General features: G+C 46.0%; 1 protein-coding gene across 3 annotated transcripts in view; it reads right to left on the minus strand.

Moving 5' to 3' along the window:
* LOC147640335 (putative protein phosphatase 2C 59) overlaps positions 1-21,019 on the minus strand; it is a 95,643-nt gene that overhangs the window by 12,261 nt on the left and 62,363 nt on the right. For all 3 annotated transcript variants that reach the window (XM_086779362.1, XM_086779369.1, XM_086779355.1), the window contains exons 6-7: positions 15,940-16,026; positions 15,715-15,806 (exon numbers count right to left, since the gene is read on the minus strand). In XM_086779362.1, coding sequence (XP_086635488.1) covers positions 15,715-15,806; positions 15,940-16,026 — 179 coding nt within the window. The remainder of the gene's footprint in view (positions 1-15,714; positions 15,807-15,939; positions 16,027-21,019) is intronic.

Genomic DNA, 21,019 nt, shown 5'->3' on the forward strand with positions numbered 1-21,019 from the left:
GGACTGTTTTGTGGCAATGCATGTGGCTACGAACATGAGCAATTCCGAGGCTGTTTTGAGACTGTTTATGGGCTGTTTTTGGTTGGCAGCAAATCAGCTATGTGCTTGGGTTTCCGCCTGCAAGTATAGGTCGCTTGAATGTGTTCCTTGGCATGGGAGTGATGCAAGCTCGCATGGCTGCATGCTCATGGAGCAGATTGGTACAACCTTGCTACTGATTGGACAGGGGAGAGGGAATCCATGACAGAGATGGATAGTATCCTTCGAAGGTAGAGAGGGTTGGTACAGGTGTGTCGACTGTATGGTATGCTGAGCTGTGATGCGAGTTCTCTTTTGGGAGAAAGTTTGGGACTTCATGTTGTGATGCAGAAGCACTGGATGTGTCAGGGTGTGATGCTGTTCATAGGGTGAGAAGCTATGGAAAGCTTCAGGAGTTCTACTGTGACGGCTGAGTTTCCAGCCTTATTGTAATCAAAGCTCTCTTATAATCAATTTAAAGAAATACCGCAAGGGGCGCCACTGCGTTTTGGGGCCAATCGGTGTCCCTGTACTGTTTGCAAGAGCACTCTAGTTCCCCCTCTTTGTTTTCCTTTGCTAGGTCCTCGATGGTGTTGATGTGTTTTGTGTGCAAGTTTGTTTTTGCACCGCCCTTTGGTTTCGTCTGAAGTTCGAGGCCGGTTTACAGGCAACACGGCTTCGATCCAACGTCTGACCCATTGGCTGGTGTTTCGGGCTTCCCAGTAATAGTTTGCTTCCCAGGCCTTAGGAAGGAGTATCATCCTCTTCTCCCGGTTGTGGGACATCAAGTGGCCGAGACGAGGGGGCTCGCCACAAAGGTGTGCTTCACAAAGAGAGTGTGGAGCATTAGTCAGGACGTCAAGTGGCCACGACGCGTGCGCAAGGAGACCCCTTTCCTCCATGTAATGTGGAGGCGCCTCTATGTGTAGGAGGCCACCATGGTCGAGCACGAGGGGCTGCTCGTGGCTGGACAGGTTGGAAGGAGGCCATGTGCTAGCGTGTACACCATGGTGGCAATGCTGGAGCGCTCAATGCTCTATACAACGGTGCGCAACCGTAAGGGGTTGAGAGCCGTGATAGGCTCGACCCCAAGGCGTGTGCGCCTTATGGCTGGCCGACAAATGGCCTGTGCGTGGAAGCAACCATGTGGGCCTTGAGCACTAAGGCAAAGAGATGGCCGGCGCTGCATGGAGTTAGTCATGAGGCCGTGTTGGTCACACATGGTGGTCAAGGGTCATGAAGCAAGCACACAGCTCCTCACGAGTTGGCCAACGGGATGGCTTGGGTGCTGAGGTCGGCATTGAGTTGGCCGACCATACGCTTAGCGTGGTGAGGCTGCCATGGGCTTGATGGACAAAGCCAACCCATGATTCTCATGGAGTTGGACAACACATGTAGAAGGCCGCCTAGAGCTCAACGGAATGAGCCGGACATAGGCTTTAAGTGTGGGGCGAGATCGAGTGGTCTTAGGGCCGGATGGCCTACACATGGGCAAGGCACCTTGGAGGCGGGCCTTTGGCCGCACTGCTAAGATTGTTGCTCCTGAAGAGAGCAGGCACACCCCTAGGAGGCCACATGGGTGGCGGACTAGTCGTGTGGGCCATTTGTTGAAGAGGTTGTCACATGATGGATTGTGAGACCTATGCTCTAGCGTGAGTCAACCTAATTAGTGGTGCACGTGTAGTAGTCGACAGGGGAACTTCTACACGGACATGGAGTTGGTCTAACACATGGTTGACTAAGTAGCATGATGGATAGTGCATGACTTGATGAGTGTAGACATGACATGAGGTCGACGATGGACAGTTGAGCCAATAAGACACTCGGCCAGTTGGGGTGAGCAATCGTGCTCCATTGTACGTGAGGTTGGCACCTTGCCATCCTCAGAGAGTAACCACCTACGTAACATCACCGATGAGCCATCATGAGGAGTCGGACGGTGGACCTCATATGGTGACTACTTGACAATGGGTAGTCTAGTTCGGGATGAGAATTGGATACCTTGGAGTTGGTAGCTTTGGACAAGCACGATGGAGTCTGCTTGGACAAGCAATGCCGGCGTGAGGACACGTGGCATCTTGGACTTTCGTATCGAAGTCCTATAGGCAAGTAAAGCAAGTGACTAACGGAGTAGTCCTTGCACACCATGACCAAGGAGAGGTCGCCTTGCCTACACCCTTGGGAGATGGGTAAAGGGTGTTCGTGTGGATCACCATGGAGTTGGGGCGACCACAAGGTTTGCAAGGAAACTCGTGAGCACCAAGCGGACGCTATGAGCGCGCGAGGTGCACTCTATGAAGATAGCTTGCACATGGCTTCTCATGCGCTAGGCATTTTCATAAAGGAGGAGTTCGAGTGTGCCTAAGAAAAGGAGTGGCACATGAGAACAACTCATGAGTACACCATAGTGTACACACAGAAGATTAATTGCGGTTCTTCATCGACGGACAGAGAAAAATTATGAAGGTACAAGTACTCATTGATAATTGTATAAAATGTATCCTAATAAGAAGATTTATTATGTACTTGGTGTACACATCTCATCTCTATGACAAATTGTCTTTAGTGGTTGTTCTTGGTTGTCTTAAGTAATTGATCATTGCTATGGTGACAACAATGTGTGGTAGTACTTCTAAATGTAAAAAGGAATCGTGCTCTATGTCGTAGCAGCTGACGTGTGGCAGCTGACGTGTGGACTATGTTGTGTTCAATATGTCATATGCTTAAAAGGAAATAGTGTATGCTTATAAAGTGAGTGAGACGAAACTTAATGCATGGAGGAACGCCCACATTGCAAGACACCCTAATGATATGACAAATCTCAAGAGATTGAGAGAGAGTTGAGTGAGAGTGTTTGACGTTTTTTAGAACAATGGACTAATCATCTTACGATCATGGAATGGGAGAGCAAGCGAAATTTCAGGGGAAAGATTCTACCTTGTTACAGTGGTAGCAAAGCGAAGATGATACCATAAAGCACTCCAAACAAGTTAAAGATGGCAAGGAACCGGACTTGTCCACGAAGAGCTCTCTTGAAGATTGGAGAATCTTTTGTTTACCTAAAGAAAAGTACTTTAAAGAACCTTGTGCAAGACATGAAAGATGGAAACACTTGCTTGGTCTATTCCACATACAGACCCAGGCTCAGCATGAGCATGGTGAAAAGAAGTGGACACCCTTGAGCAAGAACAAAGACAAAGAACCATTCGAGTTGGCGCTATACATTGGTAACTTCTCTTTTGGTTCATCACTTCCTATTCTTGCTATTCAATTCATTAAAATGAACAAGGGTAATGTTGGTGAGTGTAAGATGGAAGTATACCACCAAGACCATTCACCATGGAGTGTGGTGGTTCCACTATAAAGAGAGGGAGATTATCTTGGATGATTCCTCCTAAGCGGAAAATGGGGCATGAGTGCGTGTTGCATTTAGTGACATGCATGGAGCCATGATGGTTGACCTTGTGGTGAGATGGATCTCACACATTGGACTCCCCCATGAGGCTGAGTAGGGTGTAAGAAGGAGGAGAGGATTGGGATCCTTTCTTAAGTCTTGGCATGAGGGGCTTAACCCAAATGGAAATGGGGACGTAGGTACTTATGAACGATTCGTGTTTGTCCTTGGCATGCTTGGGGTAGGCCAAAGGAGTCTCGTCATGCTTACTTGAGGATCCATTGATACGAGAAGTGGTGGTGACGGAGAGTTGCAACTTAGATCACATGGGGTGATCTCTGCTAGTGAGCCTTTAGATGCAATTTAGCACATGGTTCGGAGAGCCTCATAGGCAATCCTGGCTTTGTGTGAGAGTACCATTGAAGAAGAGGGTCTTGCTAATAAGATGGGTCTAAAGTTAGGAGAAGTAGGATGGGACAAAAGGAGTTCTACAGAGGACTTCACCACTTACTAGTGGAAAGGACTGCGAGGTTGTAGTCTAGAAGGGGCACATTATGTTACTCAACACTTAGTGCTTATGATGGGTCTTCTTGGATGAGACACAAGAGACCATGGGTGGAGAAATTTACCCAAAGAAGACAAGAGTGGATGATGTGGTGCATACCTTGAAATCCTAGGGAGAATGGATTTCACCTAGGTAGGGGGAACTTACAAGCCAAACGCTTCTTTTGGAAGACGAGTTGTCTCTAAGCCGATAGTGACCACCTAGAGTTGAAGAAAATCAAGTATATGGGATTAGCTACCCCATGGAATTGAGATATCTATTCAAACTAGAAGTGTTGTCTTATGGGGGAAGCACTGAAGAGTTAAAAGGTGTCACATGGTCAAGAGTACTAAAAATAATGGGCTTGTTCAAAGGAAATGGGAAGGAGCCGACAGAAGGAGCCCTTACCCTATGCATCTAGTGGCAATGGAGGGCACACTATGTCACTTGACCATGAGAGGAGGTCTAGTGAATAAGATGCATGGTTTCAGTAAACTCAAATAGAGTTGACACTAGAAATCTAACATGCCGGAATGGCATCGTGGTGTGCACGAGTACGCTAATCACGTAGTCTTCCACATTGACTCGGGGTGAGCAATGCGTTTGGAGGACTTGTTAGCACCATAGAGAGAGGCTTGAAAGCTGAAGGTGTTAGCAAGAAAGATATCCATTAAAACTCCTTGGCTTCACAAAATGTTAGACATTCTTCAAATTGATCATTGTCTTGCTCAAAACTAATCCATATGTGAGTTAGGTCATGGAGCATGAATTGTGATTTGTATATCTTTTGAGTAGCTAATTAAGCTAGAATGCTCATTTCTATTTACAAGTGGCCATTGGCCAGAACGCCCAAAGTTTTTAGTCGGGTGGTCATACATCGGATGCCCAAATGACTAGTTTGGCACTCAGGTGGTCAAATTGACCAGAACGCCCAGTTGAGTGATGAGTGGTTTCGAAGGCAAAACTAGATGCTCAAATCATTTGAACAAACCATGAATAGGTGAATCTTTACAACGAAACCTTCCTAGACCTAAAGCATGCAACTCCTGGAAATTCTGTCGCGTCAAAACCTCCAGATTTTTGCCAGGATCAAGAGTTACTAAAGCACCTTTGTCAAATTCTTTATGAGTTGGGATATTTTTAGCATAGAAGGTTATGGAAGAATCACCTCGTAAATTAAGACATATGGCATCTAGAATGAGACAAGTGTCCCTACACTCGTCATTTCACCTCACACTTGTTAATTTAGCTTAACACTTGTCAATTAAAGTAGCCACTTCTCATTTGGAGCTTATTCTTTCCATTCTAGAGCATTGAAGCCTCAAACCTATAAATTTGAGCACTCCCTACTCTTCACTTCAAACGCATTTTCTCATCTATTGTAAAGATTCAGGCACTTTGTGCCCATGGCTTGTTTCAATAAATTCCTGCAAAGGGGAAGGAACCTGTTCCCCTCTCAATGGGGTCTCCTTTCTCTTTTCTCTGAATTCTACTTTCTTTCATTATTTGTGATTGTTCATTAAGTGGGGTTTTTACAAGAAGTTCTTCAATTTTGTCACTTTCATGCGCCCCTGCGTTACACCACATAAGTGCCGCATCGGCTTTCCAAACATGAGAGAGAACAAAATCTTGACAATTCAACATGAGAAAGGAGAAAACACGACAATCATTTGCCGCCCAAGCATCAACCTATGCTTGAGTCACACCAACAATAGAGAGGGCGGGAGGGGTGGCATTGGCAGTTGTGACTAGCCAGTCCCAGAGATCCACTCCACACAAGGCCGATTTCACCTTCACCTTCCACAATGTATAGTTGGAGCCATCCAACTTGGCAGACTCAAAGAACATATGAAGCACAATCAAGGCAACCATCATTGAACTTGGACTCAATTTCAGAAGAAAACGCACAACTCAGAAGAAAGAAGTGTCCACCACAGGTACCAGGCTGCCACCAAAGCCAAAATGCACAGAATCCCCTCTGCAAGAGATAGTGTCCACTGGAGAAGAAAACGCAGCCAACCAAGGGGCTACAAAGCTGAAAATACAAGCCAACCAGCTTCCACACCTCTGATGAGAAAAACATTGAAGAGAAGGTACCTTCAAGCTGAAAATGATGAAGCCCAAGTGAAGGTCCAGAAAAACGCAACACCTTGAGGACTGCAGATCTGAAAAAAACGCAGACGAGAGAGGGCTGTAGGCAAGGCAAAATATAGTGCAAGAGACAGAGATATGAAGCTAATAAGCTGAATATACTGCAGTGAAAGAAATCCCGAGCAAGTGTCTCATAAGTGAAGGATACAAGAGAGAGTGTGTCAACACATGAACCACACAACTCAAAATGATCAATGAATGAAAAGGGGAGAGGCCAGCCCACCTATTTATAGGTAAGAAGGGGTTGGCCAACTGGAGCATAGGAGCTGGCCGACTAGGACATGCTCACCCGACCGGGGAAAAATGGGCCAACCCACAACCAAGGGCCATAAAAGGAATCAAATATGGGCAAATACATGGATAGCATACGGAGATGAATATGCTAACAATGATTTCATTGGTTGCATCTAAAGGTTGGGAATTACATCAAATGGATGTCAAGAATGCTTTCTTGAATGAAGAGTTGCAAGAAGAGGTGTTTATGGAACAGATACAAGGTTATGTGCATCCAAATTTTCCCACACATGTATGTAGATTGAAGTAAGTATTATATGGGCTGATGAGTTAGACCAGTGATCTTAAGAGGGACCAAGGCCATCTTACTTCATTCATTGTAACCGGTAATAGGATAAGCGGGTATCTCATTAGCATTGGATTTCATGTGAGAAATTCAGATTCTTCACTATATGTGAAGAAGACACAGAATGGTATGGTGGCAATTTCATTTATGTGGATGACTTGATAGTCGTAGGTGATTGTGGGAACAACTTTAAAATGTGAAAGCATCATTGAGCAGCCAGTTTCACATGAAAGACTAGGGATAGCTAAGATTCTTTCTTGGCATAGAGTTTATCAGGAAATCACATGATATATGGTTGGTGCAAAGGCAATATGCCTTTGATATGTTGGCAAAGTACGGCATGACTGGATGCAAGTCTATGGTGACACCATTGGAGCAAAACATGAAGCTAAGAGCTGATCTTGATGATGAGTTGGATGATGTTACTATGTACAGAAAGATAGTTGGTAACTAATTTACTTGACTATCACAAGACCGGATTTATGTTATGCAATGGGACTAGTTAGTCAGTTTATGCAAAGTCCCAAGAAGCCACATTTAGATGCTGTCAAGAGGATCATGAGACATGTGAAGACCACCGTCCATCATGGTTTATTTTATAAGCATGGAAATGATGTGATGGTGTATCGTTACACTGATGCAGATTAGATTTTATGAGCATGGAAAGGATATGATGGATCATGGTGTATGGTTACACAGATGCAGATTAGGCAAGTAGTGCTCATGACTGGAGATCTACCAGTAGGTATGTATTTAGCATGGAAAGTGTTACAGTGAGTTGGAGCAACAAGAAGCAAACCACAATTGCTTTATCTAAAATGGAGGCAGAGTATAGAGGAGTAGCTATGTACACGTGAAGTGGTATGGCTGAAAAAGTTACCTTGTTATTTGAGACAGTATCATGATAGAGGAGTTGTCATACATTGTGACAACATGGACAATACTCAGATAGCTAGTAATCCAGTTTATCACGTCTTTTTGTATGGGAGTATGGACTCACATCCCTAGTCCGCAAGAGTTGGTTCATGGCTTGGTTTTTTACTAAATCACTTGGTAAAGGGAAGCATGAGTACTTCGAAGACAGACTTGGAATACATGAGATGGACATGGTAAGCTTGAGGGGGAGTGTTGAGAATGCAAGCTCATCCAGTTGGTGGATAGACTTAGATGTGTGGATAGTAGTCTAGCGGTGCGTGGACAATGATGGTCGTGTCCAATTGGCCAAGTGTGTGTGGACATTAGTACTAGGTTATGTTATATGTGAACTTATCACTTGTAGAATGTGCTGATTTTGGTGAAGGAGAATGAAGCTTCTCTATATTGTGTGAGATGGATTAATGAAAGCATTTTGGGTTTGTGTGTCTCCTTTGATCTCATCTATTCTCTTTTCACGTCTTGCACTAGTGCCGCCCGAACTGGCGACGGTAATGGTAGCGGCGCTCGGCTCTGGGTAGGTGGCGATCGGCTCTGAAACAGTGGCAATCAGCTTGAGAGCCTAGCTCTGATACAATTTGTGAGAGACTAGGGTTAGCACACATCAACAAGGTTATAGTGGATAGAAGATACTCATAGTGTGTAAAGAGAGAGATAGAAACAAAACTTCTAGAAAGAAAGAAAGAAAGAAAGATTTTATTAACGTCTTCCAAAAGACCGAACTCGGCCTATGAGACAAATCGGAGTACCTGTATGGGGTTATCCTCTGTCATCCCAACAAAATGAAAAAGTACTGAATAAAAAAGCTGAATTTGGGTGTGCAGGGGATGGAGCTCTATTACTAGGAGAATGCAAAGCTATATGCATGGAGTATACAATCATGATATGCAACCTAGCTAGCTCCATCCTGTACCATACTGGGGGTATAAAATGGTATACATCAGTGAAGGGGGTGTCCACAGCTCCCTGAAGAACATGCCTGGGTGTGCTCTGAAGCGAGCCAGTCGCTCCGCACCCTCTCTGTGAAACTGAGCTCTGATCTCTGTCATCTCTCTCTGGTATAGGCGTGGTGTCCGAAAGCCAGGTGTCCTCTGTCTCCTGCGGGCTCTAAGTGTCTCTGCTCTCTGGAGAGTAATTCCCTGCCGTGTAGGGGCTGGGAGGGGTATGGATCTCTGAAAAAATGTAGTAATCTGTGTCTGTCGCCCCCCCTCTGGAGCTGTCTGAGCTTGCAATAATGTCTCTCTGTGGCGCTGTATGTCTAGAATGTATCTCCCCAGTATGCGCTGGTCTGCTGTCTCAAAGATCTGGCATAGGGAATGTGGCTCTCTGAATAAAATGGGATATCTCTCTCTGATGGCTGTATATGCTCTGCATCTGCATACATAATGCTCCTCACTCTCCACCTCCTCTCTGCACAATCTGCATACCCTCTCCTCTCGGGGGATCCGTGCTGCTCTGCCAGTCTCAATCTCCAATCGGTGTGATGAAACTCTGAGCTGACCAATAGCCACTCGGGAGCCGTGTGGTAAAAAGCCCTCCATGTATCTAGGCCTCTCTATAAATCCATCATCAGTGATACTCATGAAGTGATCTCTGTAGTATAGCATCTTCGGTGGAAGAGGCTGTGTAGGCGATATCCATGTCTCTCGTGTATAGAGCTGCCATAGATCCTGTCTCAATACTCTGTTCCTCTCACTATGAGAGAGACGGATATGTGGTGCATTCCTGTCATACTGGAATGGTGGTAGATGATCCATGTCTAGGCCATGCTGTGAGAACCAATGTGTGACCTGTGCATACCATGATCCTCTGTCTCCTGCCTCAGCCAACTGTCTAGATGCCTGAAAAGCTCTGTATGATAATCTGTCCTGTGGCATCTCTCTGAATCTGTCTAGCAGGCATATAGTCTGAAATATGGCCTCTACCATCATAGGAGGCGTAGCAAACTCTGCTCGGATAATGTCATGAGGTACTGACGGTTTGCTGCGTATCATGCGTGCCATCATGAGAGCCTGTGGTCTCTCTATCTGTGTCCACCAATGGGTAGCAAGGCCTGGCGCCCATACTGCTGCTCCATACATCAATGCCGGTGTGACTAATGTGTCAAATAGCCACCCCTTCGTCCGGGGCTCCTGAAAATACGCCTGGTGGCACTGTCTCTCTAGCATAGCCAATGCTGCATATCCCCGTGTCAATCTAGCTCTGGCTACTGAACCCATGGTAAAGCGTGTGGCTGCTGCAGAGAAGGTAACCCCTAGGTACACGTATGATGTCACCACCTCCACCTGGCATCCGGCGAGAGTGAATGTCAGCTGACTCCTGCCTTGTCTCGATGTATGAAAGACCATAACCTTGGTTTTCCCAAGGTTCACAGTAAGACCCCTCTGTGTGCAGAAATCATGGAGTGCATGTAGATGCTGCTGTAGACCACCTGGGGACTCAGACACTAATACAATATCATCAGCATAGAGCATAATATGTACTGAGGTACCTGCTAAATCAACTCCATCTCCGCCTCCCCGTGTAATGAAGTCAGCCACCTCATCAATGTATAACCCAAATAGCGTGGGGGAAAGTGGGCATCCTTGCTTCACACCAATGGTGCTAGCAATAGTCTCGGACATACCTCCTGGACATCTGACTCGCCCAAAAACCTGCTCATATAATGCATAGATGCCCCATGTCATATCTGCTGGTATGCCAAGAGACTGCAGGCGCTGAAAGAGCCTCTCTCGTGGTACTGTGTCAAATGCCTTGCGGAAATCCACAAAGCAGCAATAGAGCTTTCTCTTCCTCACTCTGGCCTGATCAATCATACATCTCAAAGTGAATACATGGTCAGTGGTAGAGAAAGCTCTCCTGAAGCCTGCCTGCCCTGATGAGCGTAAACCTGCTCGCTCAGCATATAAGCTAAGCTCCTGCTCCAGCACTGCACCATAGAGTTTGGCCAGCACGTGGCCAACCATAACCGTCCTGTAGTTGCTCGGATCGAGCATATCCCCTGTTTTGTGAATCGGCACAATGGTGTGCATCGTCCACTCCGCAGGCAAACCCTCTGCTAGTGCCCTGTTAAACAGGTGTGCAAGAAAAGGAGCTAAAGAATCTACTGCATATATGAGATGCTCACCCTGCAGGCCCATATGGTCGGCGGCCCGTCCATGCTGTAGGCGGCGGATAGCTTCCTGTACCATCGAGTGGGTAAAGAAGCTAGCTGTGGTAGGTCGAGGCTCCTGTGGCTGAGGTATAGGTGGCTGCTGTGGGGCATGGTATAGACCCTCTGCATATGTGTGCCATGTCTGTGGGTCTGCAATAGGTGTCGGGGTCCGGGGCTCTCTAAAGTGCCGCCATGAGACAGGGCTATCTCTACTCATGAAGAAATGAAAGATCTCTAGCTCCTGCATCTCTGCGAAGGCCCGCCTTTTGCGGCGAGTAAGTCTCCTCATCTCTCTCCTCGACTCCTGCTCTGTGATGGCTCCCAAAGCTCTCTGTATGCGGAGTCGTGAGTATAGGGCTCTGCACTCGTCATCATACCATCTGTTCTGGGGCATAGTCCCAGGTCTCACAGGCTCTCCTGAGTGTCCACGATGTGGGAAGCTCTGTAATGCAGCCGTGTGTAGGAGTGATGCGAGCTGGGCTGTAATGGTATCCATAGATGCCAGGGGATCCATGAGTAGGAGCCCATCCTCTACTCTGCCAGTGTATATGTCTGCCATGTCATGTGTGAAGTAGATGGTAGTGTGTGGCGTCGGTATGTGGGGGACTGGTGATACTGGTGATCCGGCTAGTGAAAATGCCAAGTATGTATGATCTGCCCCAATAGGACGAGGTGGAATGGAGAATGAGGTGACAAGCTGTGATGCCTCCAAAGACCCCATAATGTAGTCTACCACCGTGCCTCCGGTCCGTGTATGACCCCCATGTGGGAAGCATGTCAGCCCTTCTGATCCCGGCCACTGTAGCATCCCGTTATAAATAACGAGACGATGCCTGGCTCCCAACTCTAGTAAGTGGTCCCCATAATGTCCTCTGTCTGGTCCAGTGTCCTCTGATGCCCGACTAGCCCCTATCTCCTCTGGATCCACAGGGTGGAGGATCTCCATGTCATCATAGTCATACACCTCACACTGTCTACTCTGTGTGTGGGCATTGAAGTCGCCCGTAAGAAATACTTCCCCTAGTGTAGAATAATGCATAATCTCCTCTGACAGACAAGTGTATGGCGAGGCTCCTATCTCCTCCTCCTGTGGCATGTCCTCTGTAATGACATAGGAGGATCCTGATGGAGAAAAGTAACATAGAGCTATGTATATAACCCTGTCCTGTGAGAGCTGTAAGCTGATCCACATGTATCTGGCTTCTGGATCCTGTGCTACCACTCTCAGTCTCCCCTGTAGCTCCCGTCTGAATAGGACTGCTACTCCCCCCGACCCTCTCGAGGTACCCTGGCGTGTGGTCCTCCTGTATGCTGACTCCCACTGGAATCCCTCTACTCGAGGTAGCCCTCTCTCTGGGCTCTGATGTGTCTCTGTCAGAAGTATGATGTCTCTCCCCACCATAACATGCTCCAGTCGTCCAGGCTGCACCCATAATGAACCATTACAGTTCCATACTGCTATGTGTATCTCTGTCAGTGGCCTGGTCTGTGTCCCATAGGCCCCAAACCGCTAATCCATGGGCCGGCCATCAATGATGACCCGACCATCTCGATAGAAGGCCTTCTTGCCTTCTCTCCTCGCGTGTAAGACTCGTGGCATGCAAGTTCTCCTATGCTCAAGCTGCATCCTCGTGAGATCATCATCCAAGAAAATAGGAGCACCCTCTAAACCCCGTAGTATGACCCTCTTCCTCATGAAGGTGACCCTCTCCGTCTCTCCTGCAAACTGTAGGATGAGGGCTCGCTTGCGTGTTGAGTCTTTCCCGGCTCTCCATGCTTTGGTGAAGGGGAGAGGGTGCTCTTCCTTGTAGCCGAGCTTCATGCATAGAAGCTGTCCATCTTTCTCGGGAGTGGAGTCGGGTGTCTCGGCTATATCTGTGACTCGAATGTTGAGGCGGCGGGCATGCCTCATCTTCTCCTCCTCAATGGTGGTGTGAATGATTTGGTTTTCTTCCCTTTGAGTTTCCTCCCTCACTTCTTTACGGATGTTCTTCTTCACCACCTCGACCCATCCTGACTGCTTGGCTTCGAGCTTTCCCTCCATGTCCTTTGTGATCTCCTTGGAGATCTCTTCTTTGATGGCCGTGAGAGTGTTGTCATTGATCTCCCCTTCTTCCTTCTCAACATTCTTGATGGCTACCATTTCCACTTTCAATGCACTCACCTCCTCCTTGAGTGCCGTGTTCTCTTGTTCGAGGTTCGTGACCCGTGCTTCGAGAGCTATGATGTGCTTGTGTAGTTTGTTTTCCACCTCATTGAGGTTGGAATCGGATGTCTTCTTGTTCTCCTTGATTAATGCCTTCATTGCCATCTCGAGGGCCTCGAGTTTCTCTTGGAGACTCGGGGCCATTCCTCCAAATCACTCTGCAGTCCTTCCCACAGGCAGGGAGGAGAGAGAGAGAGAGAGAGAGTTATGTTGCTGCCTTGGGGGCCTGAGCAAGGGTGGGTGGGGAAAGGGGACACATATGCGAACTGAGGCCTAGAAGCGAACTGGGCAGCGAGCAGAACTGAGCGAAAGGCGAACTGGAGGCGAACTGGGCAGCGAACTGGCGAGGGGGCACATATGCGAACTGAGGCCTAGAAGCGAACTGGGCAGCGAGCAGAACTGAGCGAAAGGCGAACTGGAGGCGAACTGGGCAGCGAACTGGCGAGGGGGCACATATGCGAACTGAGGCCTAGAAGCGAACTGGGCAGCGAGCAGAACTGAGGCGAAAGGCAAACTGGAGGCGAACTGGGCAGCGAACTGCACGAGTCAATGATATCTTCTATTGATTAATGTGATACACGCTTAAAAGAGTTCAATGCCTTTTATATAAGGCTTAAAAGCCTTATGTTTGACACATCACATACACTGGGGCAATGACACATGGCTAAACATATTACATCCCTGCTTATCACACTAGGTTATAAGAGGTTGTTCATGCAATTTTTAAAATCTAGGCCATCTAAGGGTTGCTTCACACACAAATGACTCTCCGATTACCCAACACTAACACCCCCCTCAAGGGATGAATTCCTATCCCTATCATGTGCTAAAGTCTACACCCCAAGGTACACGCCATGAATGGACCATTCTAGTTGCTTTTATACGATAGGCACACCATGTAGATATGACTTGGAATTTTACACAAGGGTAGCGATTAGGGTTACAATTACAAGGCAAGGGTCATGCCCTTTTACATCTAGAAGAGTTTCTCACGATTGCTTCCTTCATGGGAAGACTCGGCGTTGTCTTCTTCTTACACCATTATGTTGCTTCTCTAACAGCTTCAGCAACCTTCTTGTTGGTTGTGGTTGGCTTGGACTCCACTTTGGACTCAGAAGCCTTGCTTCTCGGCTTGGTCTTCTTTGTGTATGACTCGGTGTCTTCTCCATCCTTTGCTTCTCATATGTGAAATCTTTCACCAATGAGATTGTCTACTATGAGAGTGACTGCCATTATGCAATAAGGGAGACTTAACACTTGGTTGTTTGCCCAAGGTTAGTGTCTACAACTTGTACAACTTCAAATGCACAAAAGTAAGCTCTGTGTGTGCTTAATTTTCAAAATTCCCAAGTTTAGGTTTTATGCAGAAAATACACTGTTTTGGATTAGTAATTTGGGAGTTTTGTGGAATGATGCAAAACAAAGCTATAGCAACTCCCCAAGGTGTGTTATGAACACCAATTGTTCAGTTAACCCACTGTGATTGGCACTAACCACTGTGATTGGTGATGTCTGCAGATTTGGGGTTATGATTAATTTGACCAATGCAAGTGTTAATTGAAGCAATTGAACACATATGCCCTCTCTTTTGGTCAAAGGTTTGAGCAATATCCTCAACCAGTCCACGAATTCTGCACCTGTTTTGGGGCAGATTTGTGCTTCAATCTTGAAGGTTTTACTTGATGTAGAGCTTCATCTGAGTCCCCCAATAGAGCTTCATTTGAGTCCCCCAAAGGCTTAACAAGCTGATTGTAGCTTCAAATCTCGATGATTATTCAGAAATTTTAGGGTAATTACCCTACTAATTGGAATGCCTAGGATCCTAATTGGCTAAAGAGGAGGGAGTTTGCTCTGATACCAACTGGAAAACCAAGCTGGAAGGTGTGCAGAAATGCATTACACACATGGCTTTCGGATAATCTAGGTAGTACTAATTAGGATCAAGAAAATGATTAGCAATTATGACAAGAGCCAAGAGTAGACTCAACACATTGGTTTTGCATTAGATGGAAGCCTTTAAATAGGCTGAGATACGATGTCATTAGCACCTTCATTAGTGCCTAATCATGCACCTAATCAAACTCCCACTAATCAACGGCCACCTGCCCCCACTTTTAGGTGCATTAAATGACTACAACTCATCCACTAGGTGCCTACTTTTGAGCTAGTTGGGGCTCATTCTTGTTCACTAGATAAGTACACCAGTAGTAGAGACGAGAGCCTGGATGGGCTGTAAGTATTGGGATTGCAACACAAATACTCTTTTGGTATACTTTGACTTGTCAGTGTCTAGATTAGCCTAACTCAACAATCAAGAATAATTGTGCCTGGCAAAGTTGCCATACAAATTGAAAGAGGCTCATCTCTTAAGAACACAATATACACCGAGTTATTTCTTTTTTCTTTTTCTTTTTCTTTTTCTCCTTTTTTTTTTTTGGGGGGGGGGGGGGGGCGCGCGCGCAGAGAAAGCAGAAAAGATTGTATTAACGTTTACCAAAGACCCAATGGGTCTATGAGACCAGAAATGTGATACATATGATCCATGAGTAAACTAAGATCATACATGGAAACAAGAAAATACCTATCTACCAAAAGAAAACAAGGGGGGGGGGGGGAGGGGGAAGGGGAGGGGGAGGGGGAGAGGGAGAGAAACCACTCTCTTCAAGTACCCAAAAAAACAGTCATGTTTCTCCCTCTCAATCAAATTTGATAGTGATGAAGTTGTGACTCTTACCTGGAGTTCCGGATCTGCTACCACGTATTGCTTTAACAATCTGTCTCCAAAAGCACGTGATACAGCCAAGACCCCTCCAACTCTCCAAGTGCCTGCACTCAACTAGAATGTAAGGCTAAGGCTTCAATAAAATGCCTGCACCTTACACGGTGACCTCGCACAATAAATAAATAAATAAATAAAATTTAAAAAAATCATCAACAGTGAATATAAAATCAGGCATGCCTGCCCACATCACAACTCCCCCAGCTTTTTCAATGCGCTGCCGTTCATCCTTTCTGTTAGGTTTGTGATCACTCGACAGGGCGACAGCTGCAAGAACAACACAAATTGTAAGGTTTTGACTTCACCTGCATCTGCTGCAGTGATTAAATGGTGAAAGACACAATAGCCTACCCAAAAACAAATTTGTTTTAAAACAATATTTATGATAAACAAAGATACGCGCAAACAGCAGAAGAAAAACAAATCTACAAAAACTGTTGCATATAGGACTACCTTTGGCACTAATTTGGGCCTGAATTTGCAGCTCTAATTGCAAATGAAACAGCTGGTGTTTAGCATACAATCATGGCACGCCCTTGGGTGGACTAAAGGGCTGGCCACATTACCTATTTTAAACCCCTCATAGCAGTTTGACGCACCGTTTAATGAATGATTAGATATTCACTACTTAACACACATGAAAGTCATTCTGGTTCTGATACGATGTAATTTCAGAAAGAAATAAATGTTCTCATGGTGAAGATCATTTACATTTCATTGTTTCATATCAAGGATCACATGGTGATGAACCCTAAAAAGGTGGAGGTGATTATTTTACAGGCTATTCTATTTTTTGTTGGAGTATTTCTGTTATGTGGACATTCATAAAGTAATGTTTCTTGCCAAATATCCTTTGACACATGCCACAAAAAGAACAGTAGTGTAGACATTTATGTCATGAGCAGTGTAATGGAACTGAAAGCGTCAAGATTTAACACACTTTAATCTTCATCAACACGAAAGAGAAAAGAGATCTGCACACTGCACAACACTAGGGGCCAGAAAGATGGGCTGACCACCCTCACCCCCTCTTCTCCCTCAAGGAAATATCAATTACCAAAAGGAGTCTACGCTAGAGTCCAAACTTCCGAGTGCCCAGGGTTCACCACTAGTATGCTCCGAATTCTTCCAATGCAACAATGAAAAAAACAAAAGCAATCAGTCCAGACCAGTCCTCACAGGCGTTACTCTCTCAGCATCTGCTATGCATGGGACACCTGGCAGGCATCACAGACACCCCACATACTTGTGAGTTGGACACTTTCTTCGCGATGAAAGGTGCTGTCCAGCCCTGAAAACCTGTTTCCAGCCCTCTCTGAATCCAAGAAAAAAGGCCCTGCCTCTGTGCTTTCACTAAGCAAACCCTAGCCTATGTGTGGAAGAGAGAGAGAACACCAGAAAACATGCCAAACGGCTGTTATGACCAGAAAATCAGCAAGCGATCAGCTCTGTAGCAAGCGCCTACATGAAGAGAAGTGCCAGAGAGCATAATAGTTTCAACAACCAACAAAAACAGCAAGCAAGGATGATCCAACGGCAAATACACATCTCTGATGAAGATTCTAACTGCACGAACAGCTTCAGAGGGGGGTAAGACCCCAAAATACCTGACAAAAAAGGGCTACGATCAACTGGCACGCAAAATGAGGCATTTTTGCGAGTCCTGCTGTCTTGAAAAAACTCCGCGCGATGAGTCGCGATCTGCTTTCTCACTGAACATAGAGCTCTTTTTTTAATAAAACTACCAAAAATAGCTGAAAGTCACTTATAACTGCTTTTTCTCTCTTAAATGGCCCAAACATGATAATTCCACACACAATCTGGGAGCCCGTGTATTGTGACCCTTGCAGATGGTAGTCCCACCCATCATAGTGCCCAATAGGGTGATTTGGTCTTGTCCTAGGACATCTCCAAACCCGCCAGTGTGTAAATCTGTTTTCATGAACCTTGGTAACATGACTTAAAATAATAGATTAAAACTGGAAAACACACTTACCACCTACAAAACCCATACGACCATCTGTTAGTCCCACACAAGTGTGCAGCACACGCGTCCACAAGAGTACCTAGGCGTCCCCAGCCCCATGGACAACACATGCAGTAAAACCAGGCATTGTCCATACAGTCAAAACAAGTCACACAAAGTCAAATAAAATCATTCATGCACATGCATGCATTGAAGATTGGAAAAATTCCCCATCAACTTATTTGTACTCCAAAAATCCATTACAAGCACTAGGTGTAAATACCTGTCCAGACCAAAGATATGTACAAGCCCCATGTAGAAACACATGTATATACCATGAATAAATATTGGCCCTAGGGCAAAAGCACTTGTACAGACCATGAATCTAGGCCCCAACACTACAGTGTCTATACAGACCATAGATTCCAAAAATAATCATGTCATGTCCTTGGCCTCCAAGTGGCATATGCTACCACAAGATCCATACACATGCCCAAGATTAACATAAGAAGCTCCACAAAATTAGGGATCGGTGACATTCTAAACAATTGTCCGCAGCTGAAATGCTTCAAGATAAGCTTTCAAAAGATCCAGATAATTGAGAAAGTACTCCTCATCCATCCACTTAGCATCCTGAGTAATTCTTGAACTTCACAAGGTATCTACGCACTAACTTGCCTCTTGAAACTTTCTGCTCCTTATGAAAAACAATCTGCTCTAGCTGCAGTACCTCCTCAAGCTCATCCACTTTTGGTGGATCTTCCACAACGGGCTTGTTAGGAGGTGGCCCCACATAAGGCCTCAACAAACTCACATGAAAAGCATTGTGAACTTTCTAGTGGTTGGGTAAAACAAGCCTGAAAGCCACATCATTGATCTTCTGTAAGATCTAAAAAAAGGGCTTTTTAGGAGGCGGCCCCACATAAGGCCTCAACAAACTCACATGAAAAGCATTGTGAACTTTCTAGTGGTTGGGTAAAACAAGCCTGAAAGCCACATCATTGATCTTCTGTAAGATCTAAAAAGGTCCATAGTACCTATTGAAAAGCTTTGGATACTTCCCTTCCTTGCCTGGCCTCTGCCTCAATCGTGCTTTCTCAAATTTCAGCAATACCCAATGAGCCTCTTTGAAATCCACCTTTCGCCTATGTTTGTCTACAGCCTTCTTATGCTTAGTCCGAGCAGAGTTTGCTGCGCCTCCTATGATGGTTGAGGCCATATTCCAGACTATATGCCTGCTAGACAGATTAAGAGAGATGCCACAGGACAAATTATCATACAGAGCTTTTGAGGCATCTAGACAGCTGGCTGAGGCAGGAGACGGAGGATCGTGGTATGCACAGGTCACACATTGGTTCTCACAGCATGGCCTAGACATGGATCATCTACCACCATTCCAGTATGACAGGGATGCACCACATATCCGTCTCTCTCATAGTGAGAGGAATAGAGTATTGAGACAGGACCTATGGCAGCTCTATACACGAGAGACATGGATATCGCCTACACAGCCTCTTCCACCGAAGATGCTGTACTACAGAGATCACGTCATGAGTATCACTGATGATGGATTTATAGAGAGGCCTAGATACATGGAGGGCTTTTTACTACACCGCTCCCGAGTAGCTATTGGTCAGCTTAGAGTCTCATTACATCGATTGGAGATCGCGACTGGCAGAGCAGCACGGATCCCCCGAGAGGAGAGGTATGCAGATTGTGCAGAGAGGAGGTGGAGAGTGAGGAGCATTATGTAAGCAGATGCAGAGCATATACAGCCATCAGAGAGAGATATCCCATTTTATTCAGAGAGCCACATTCCCTACGCCAGCTCTTTGAGGCAACAGACCAGCGCATACTGGGGAGATTCATTCTAGACATACAGCGTCACAGAGAGACATCATTACAGGCTCAGACAGCTCCAGAGGGGGGACGACAGACACATATTACTACATTTTTTCCCATTAGCTCAGAACTTCGATTTGAAGATCCAGTGCACACCAATCACCTTACGCTCCAGTGGCCTATGCACCAAAATCCAAGTGCCATTCCATTCAATAGCATCAAGCTAGCATGCCGCCAAGGCTCATGTGAAAGAGCCTCGTCCACAGAAGTGGGATCAGAAGGACCATGAATGATAGAGGACATAAGAGCATAGTTAACAAACATATTGCCCTCATGAATTTGTTTCCCTGAAACTCTGGAAGATCGCCTGAGAGAACCAAGCGGAGGAGCAGAAGAAAGCTCACATAACCCAAAATCACAAACTGTCTGATAGTACCATCCAGGCACATATCTACTCGAACTCGCTAGAGCAAGAGCAGAGTCATCATCATCTAACTGAGAATCCACAGCTAGAGGTGTAACAAAAGCAGAGGGAGAAGTAGGAGGAGGAGGAGGAGGAAGAAGAAGCTCACCACTCCCCTCTGAAGATGTAGGAGTCTCGTCGAACACCACATCACGGTTCTCAACAACTTTGCCGGCCTGCTGATCATAAAGGCGATGTGTCTTGGACACAGTGCTGTATCCAAGAAAAGTCATGCGCTGAGACTTCGAGTCCAACTTGGACTTTGGAGCGATGCTCCTTAGGAACATGTACATACGCCGAACAACCAAATACACAGAACTGAACAACAGAGGGCTTCTCACCATGGAAAGCCTCATATGGAGTTTTATCTCGAAGAGCAGCAGTAGGAGACCTGTTCTGAAATGTCGCCTCAGCCCAAAAATGTCGAGGTAATGAAGAATGCTCCAGCATAGCACGGGCCATCTCCATAATGGTCCTATTCTTCCTCTCTACAACTCCATTCTGTTATGGAGTATATGCTGTAGTAAGCTGTCTCCGAATGCCATGGGTCCTGCAATATTGCTGAAACTCTTGGGATGTAAACTCACCCCCTCTGTCGAACCTGAGAGCCTTGACCGAGGAACCGGTCTCTTTTTCCACCTCAACTCTCCAATCACAAAAGTGCTGAAAAGCCTCATCCTTGGACTTCAGAAAGAAGACCCAAGTATATCTGAAGACGTCATCCACCATCACGAGCATGTACAACGCCTTACTCAAAGACACGGTACTCATAGGACCACATAAGTTTGCATCAACAAGAGCAATTGATGTCAAAGATCTGTGTGTCGCCTCCTTCAGAAAGGCGGCTCGGTGTTGCTTCCCTTGTAAACAAGAGGAACAAACAGAAGATGGAGCCTTGATGGTCGGTAAACCCTCAACTAGCCCATCCTTTGAAGCTCGCTGTAGAAGTTGATAGCTCAAATGGCCAAACCGAGCATGCCAAAGAGCAA

This window comes from Cibotium barometz, chromosome 3 (genome assembly GCF_041138505.1).
Source record: "Cibotium barometz isolate CiBa-2024 chromosome 3, ASM4113850v1, whole genome shotgun sequence".
In the NCBI taxonomy this organism is placed as follows: domain Eukaryota; kingdom Viridiplantae; phylum Streptophyta; class Polypodiopsida; order Cyatheales; family Cibotiaceae; genus Cibotium; species Cibotium barometz.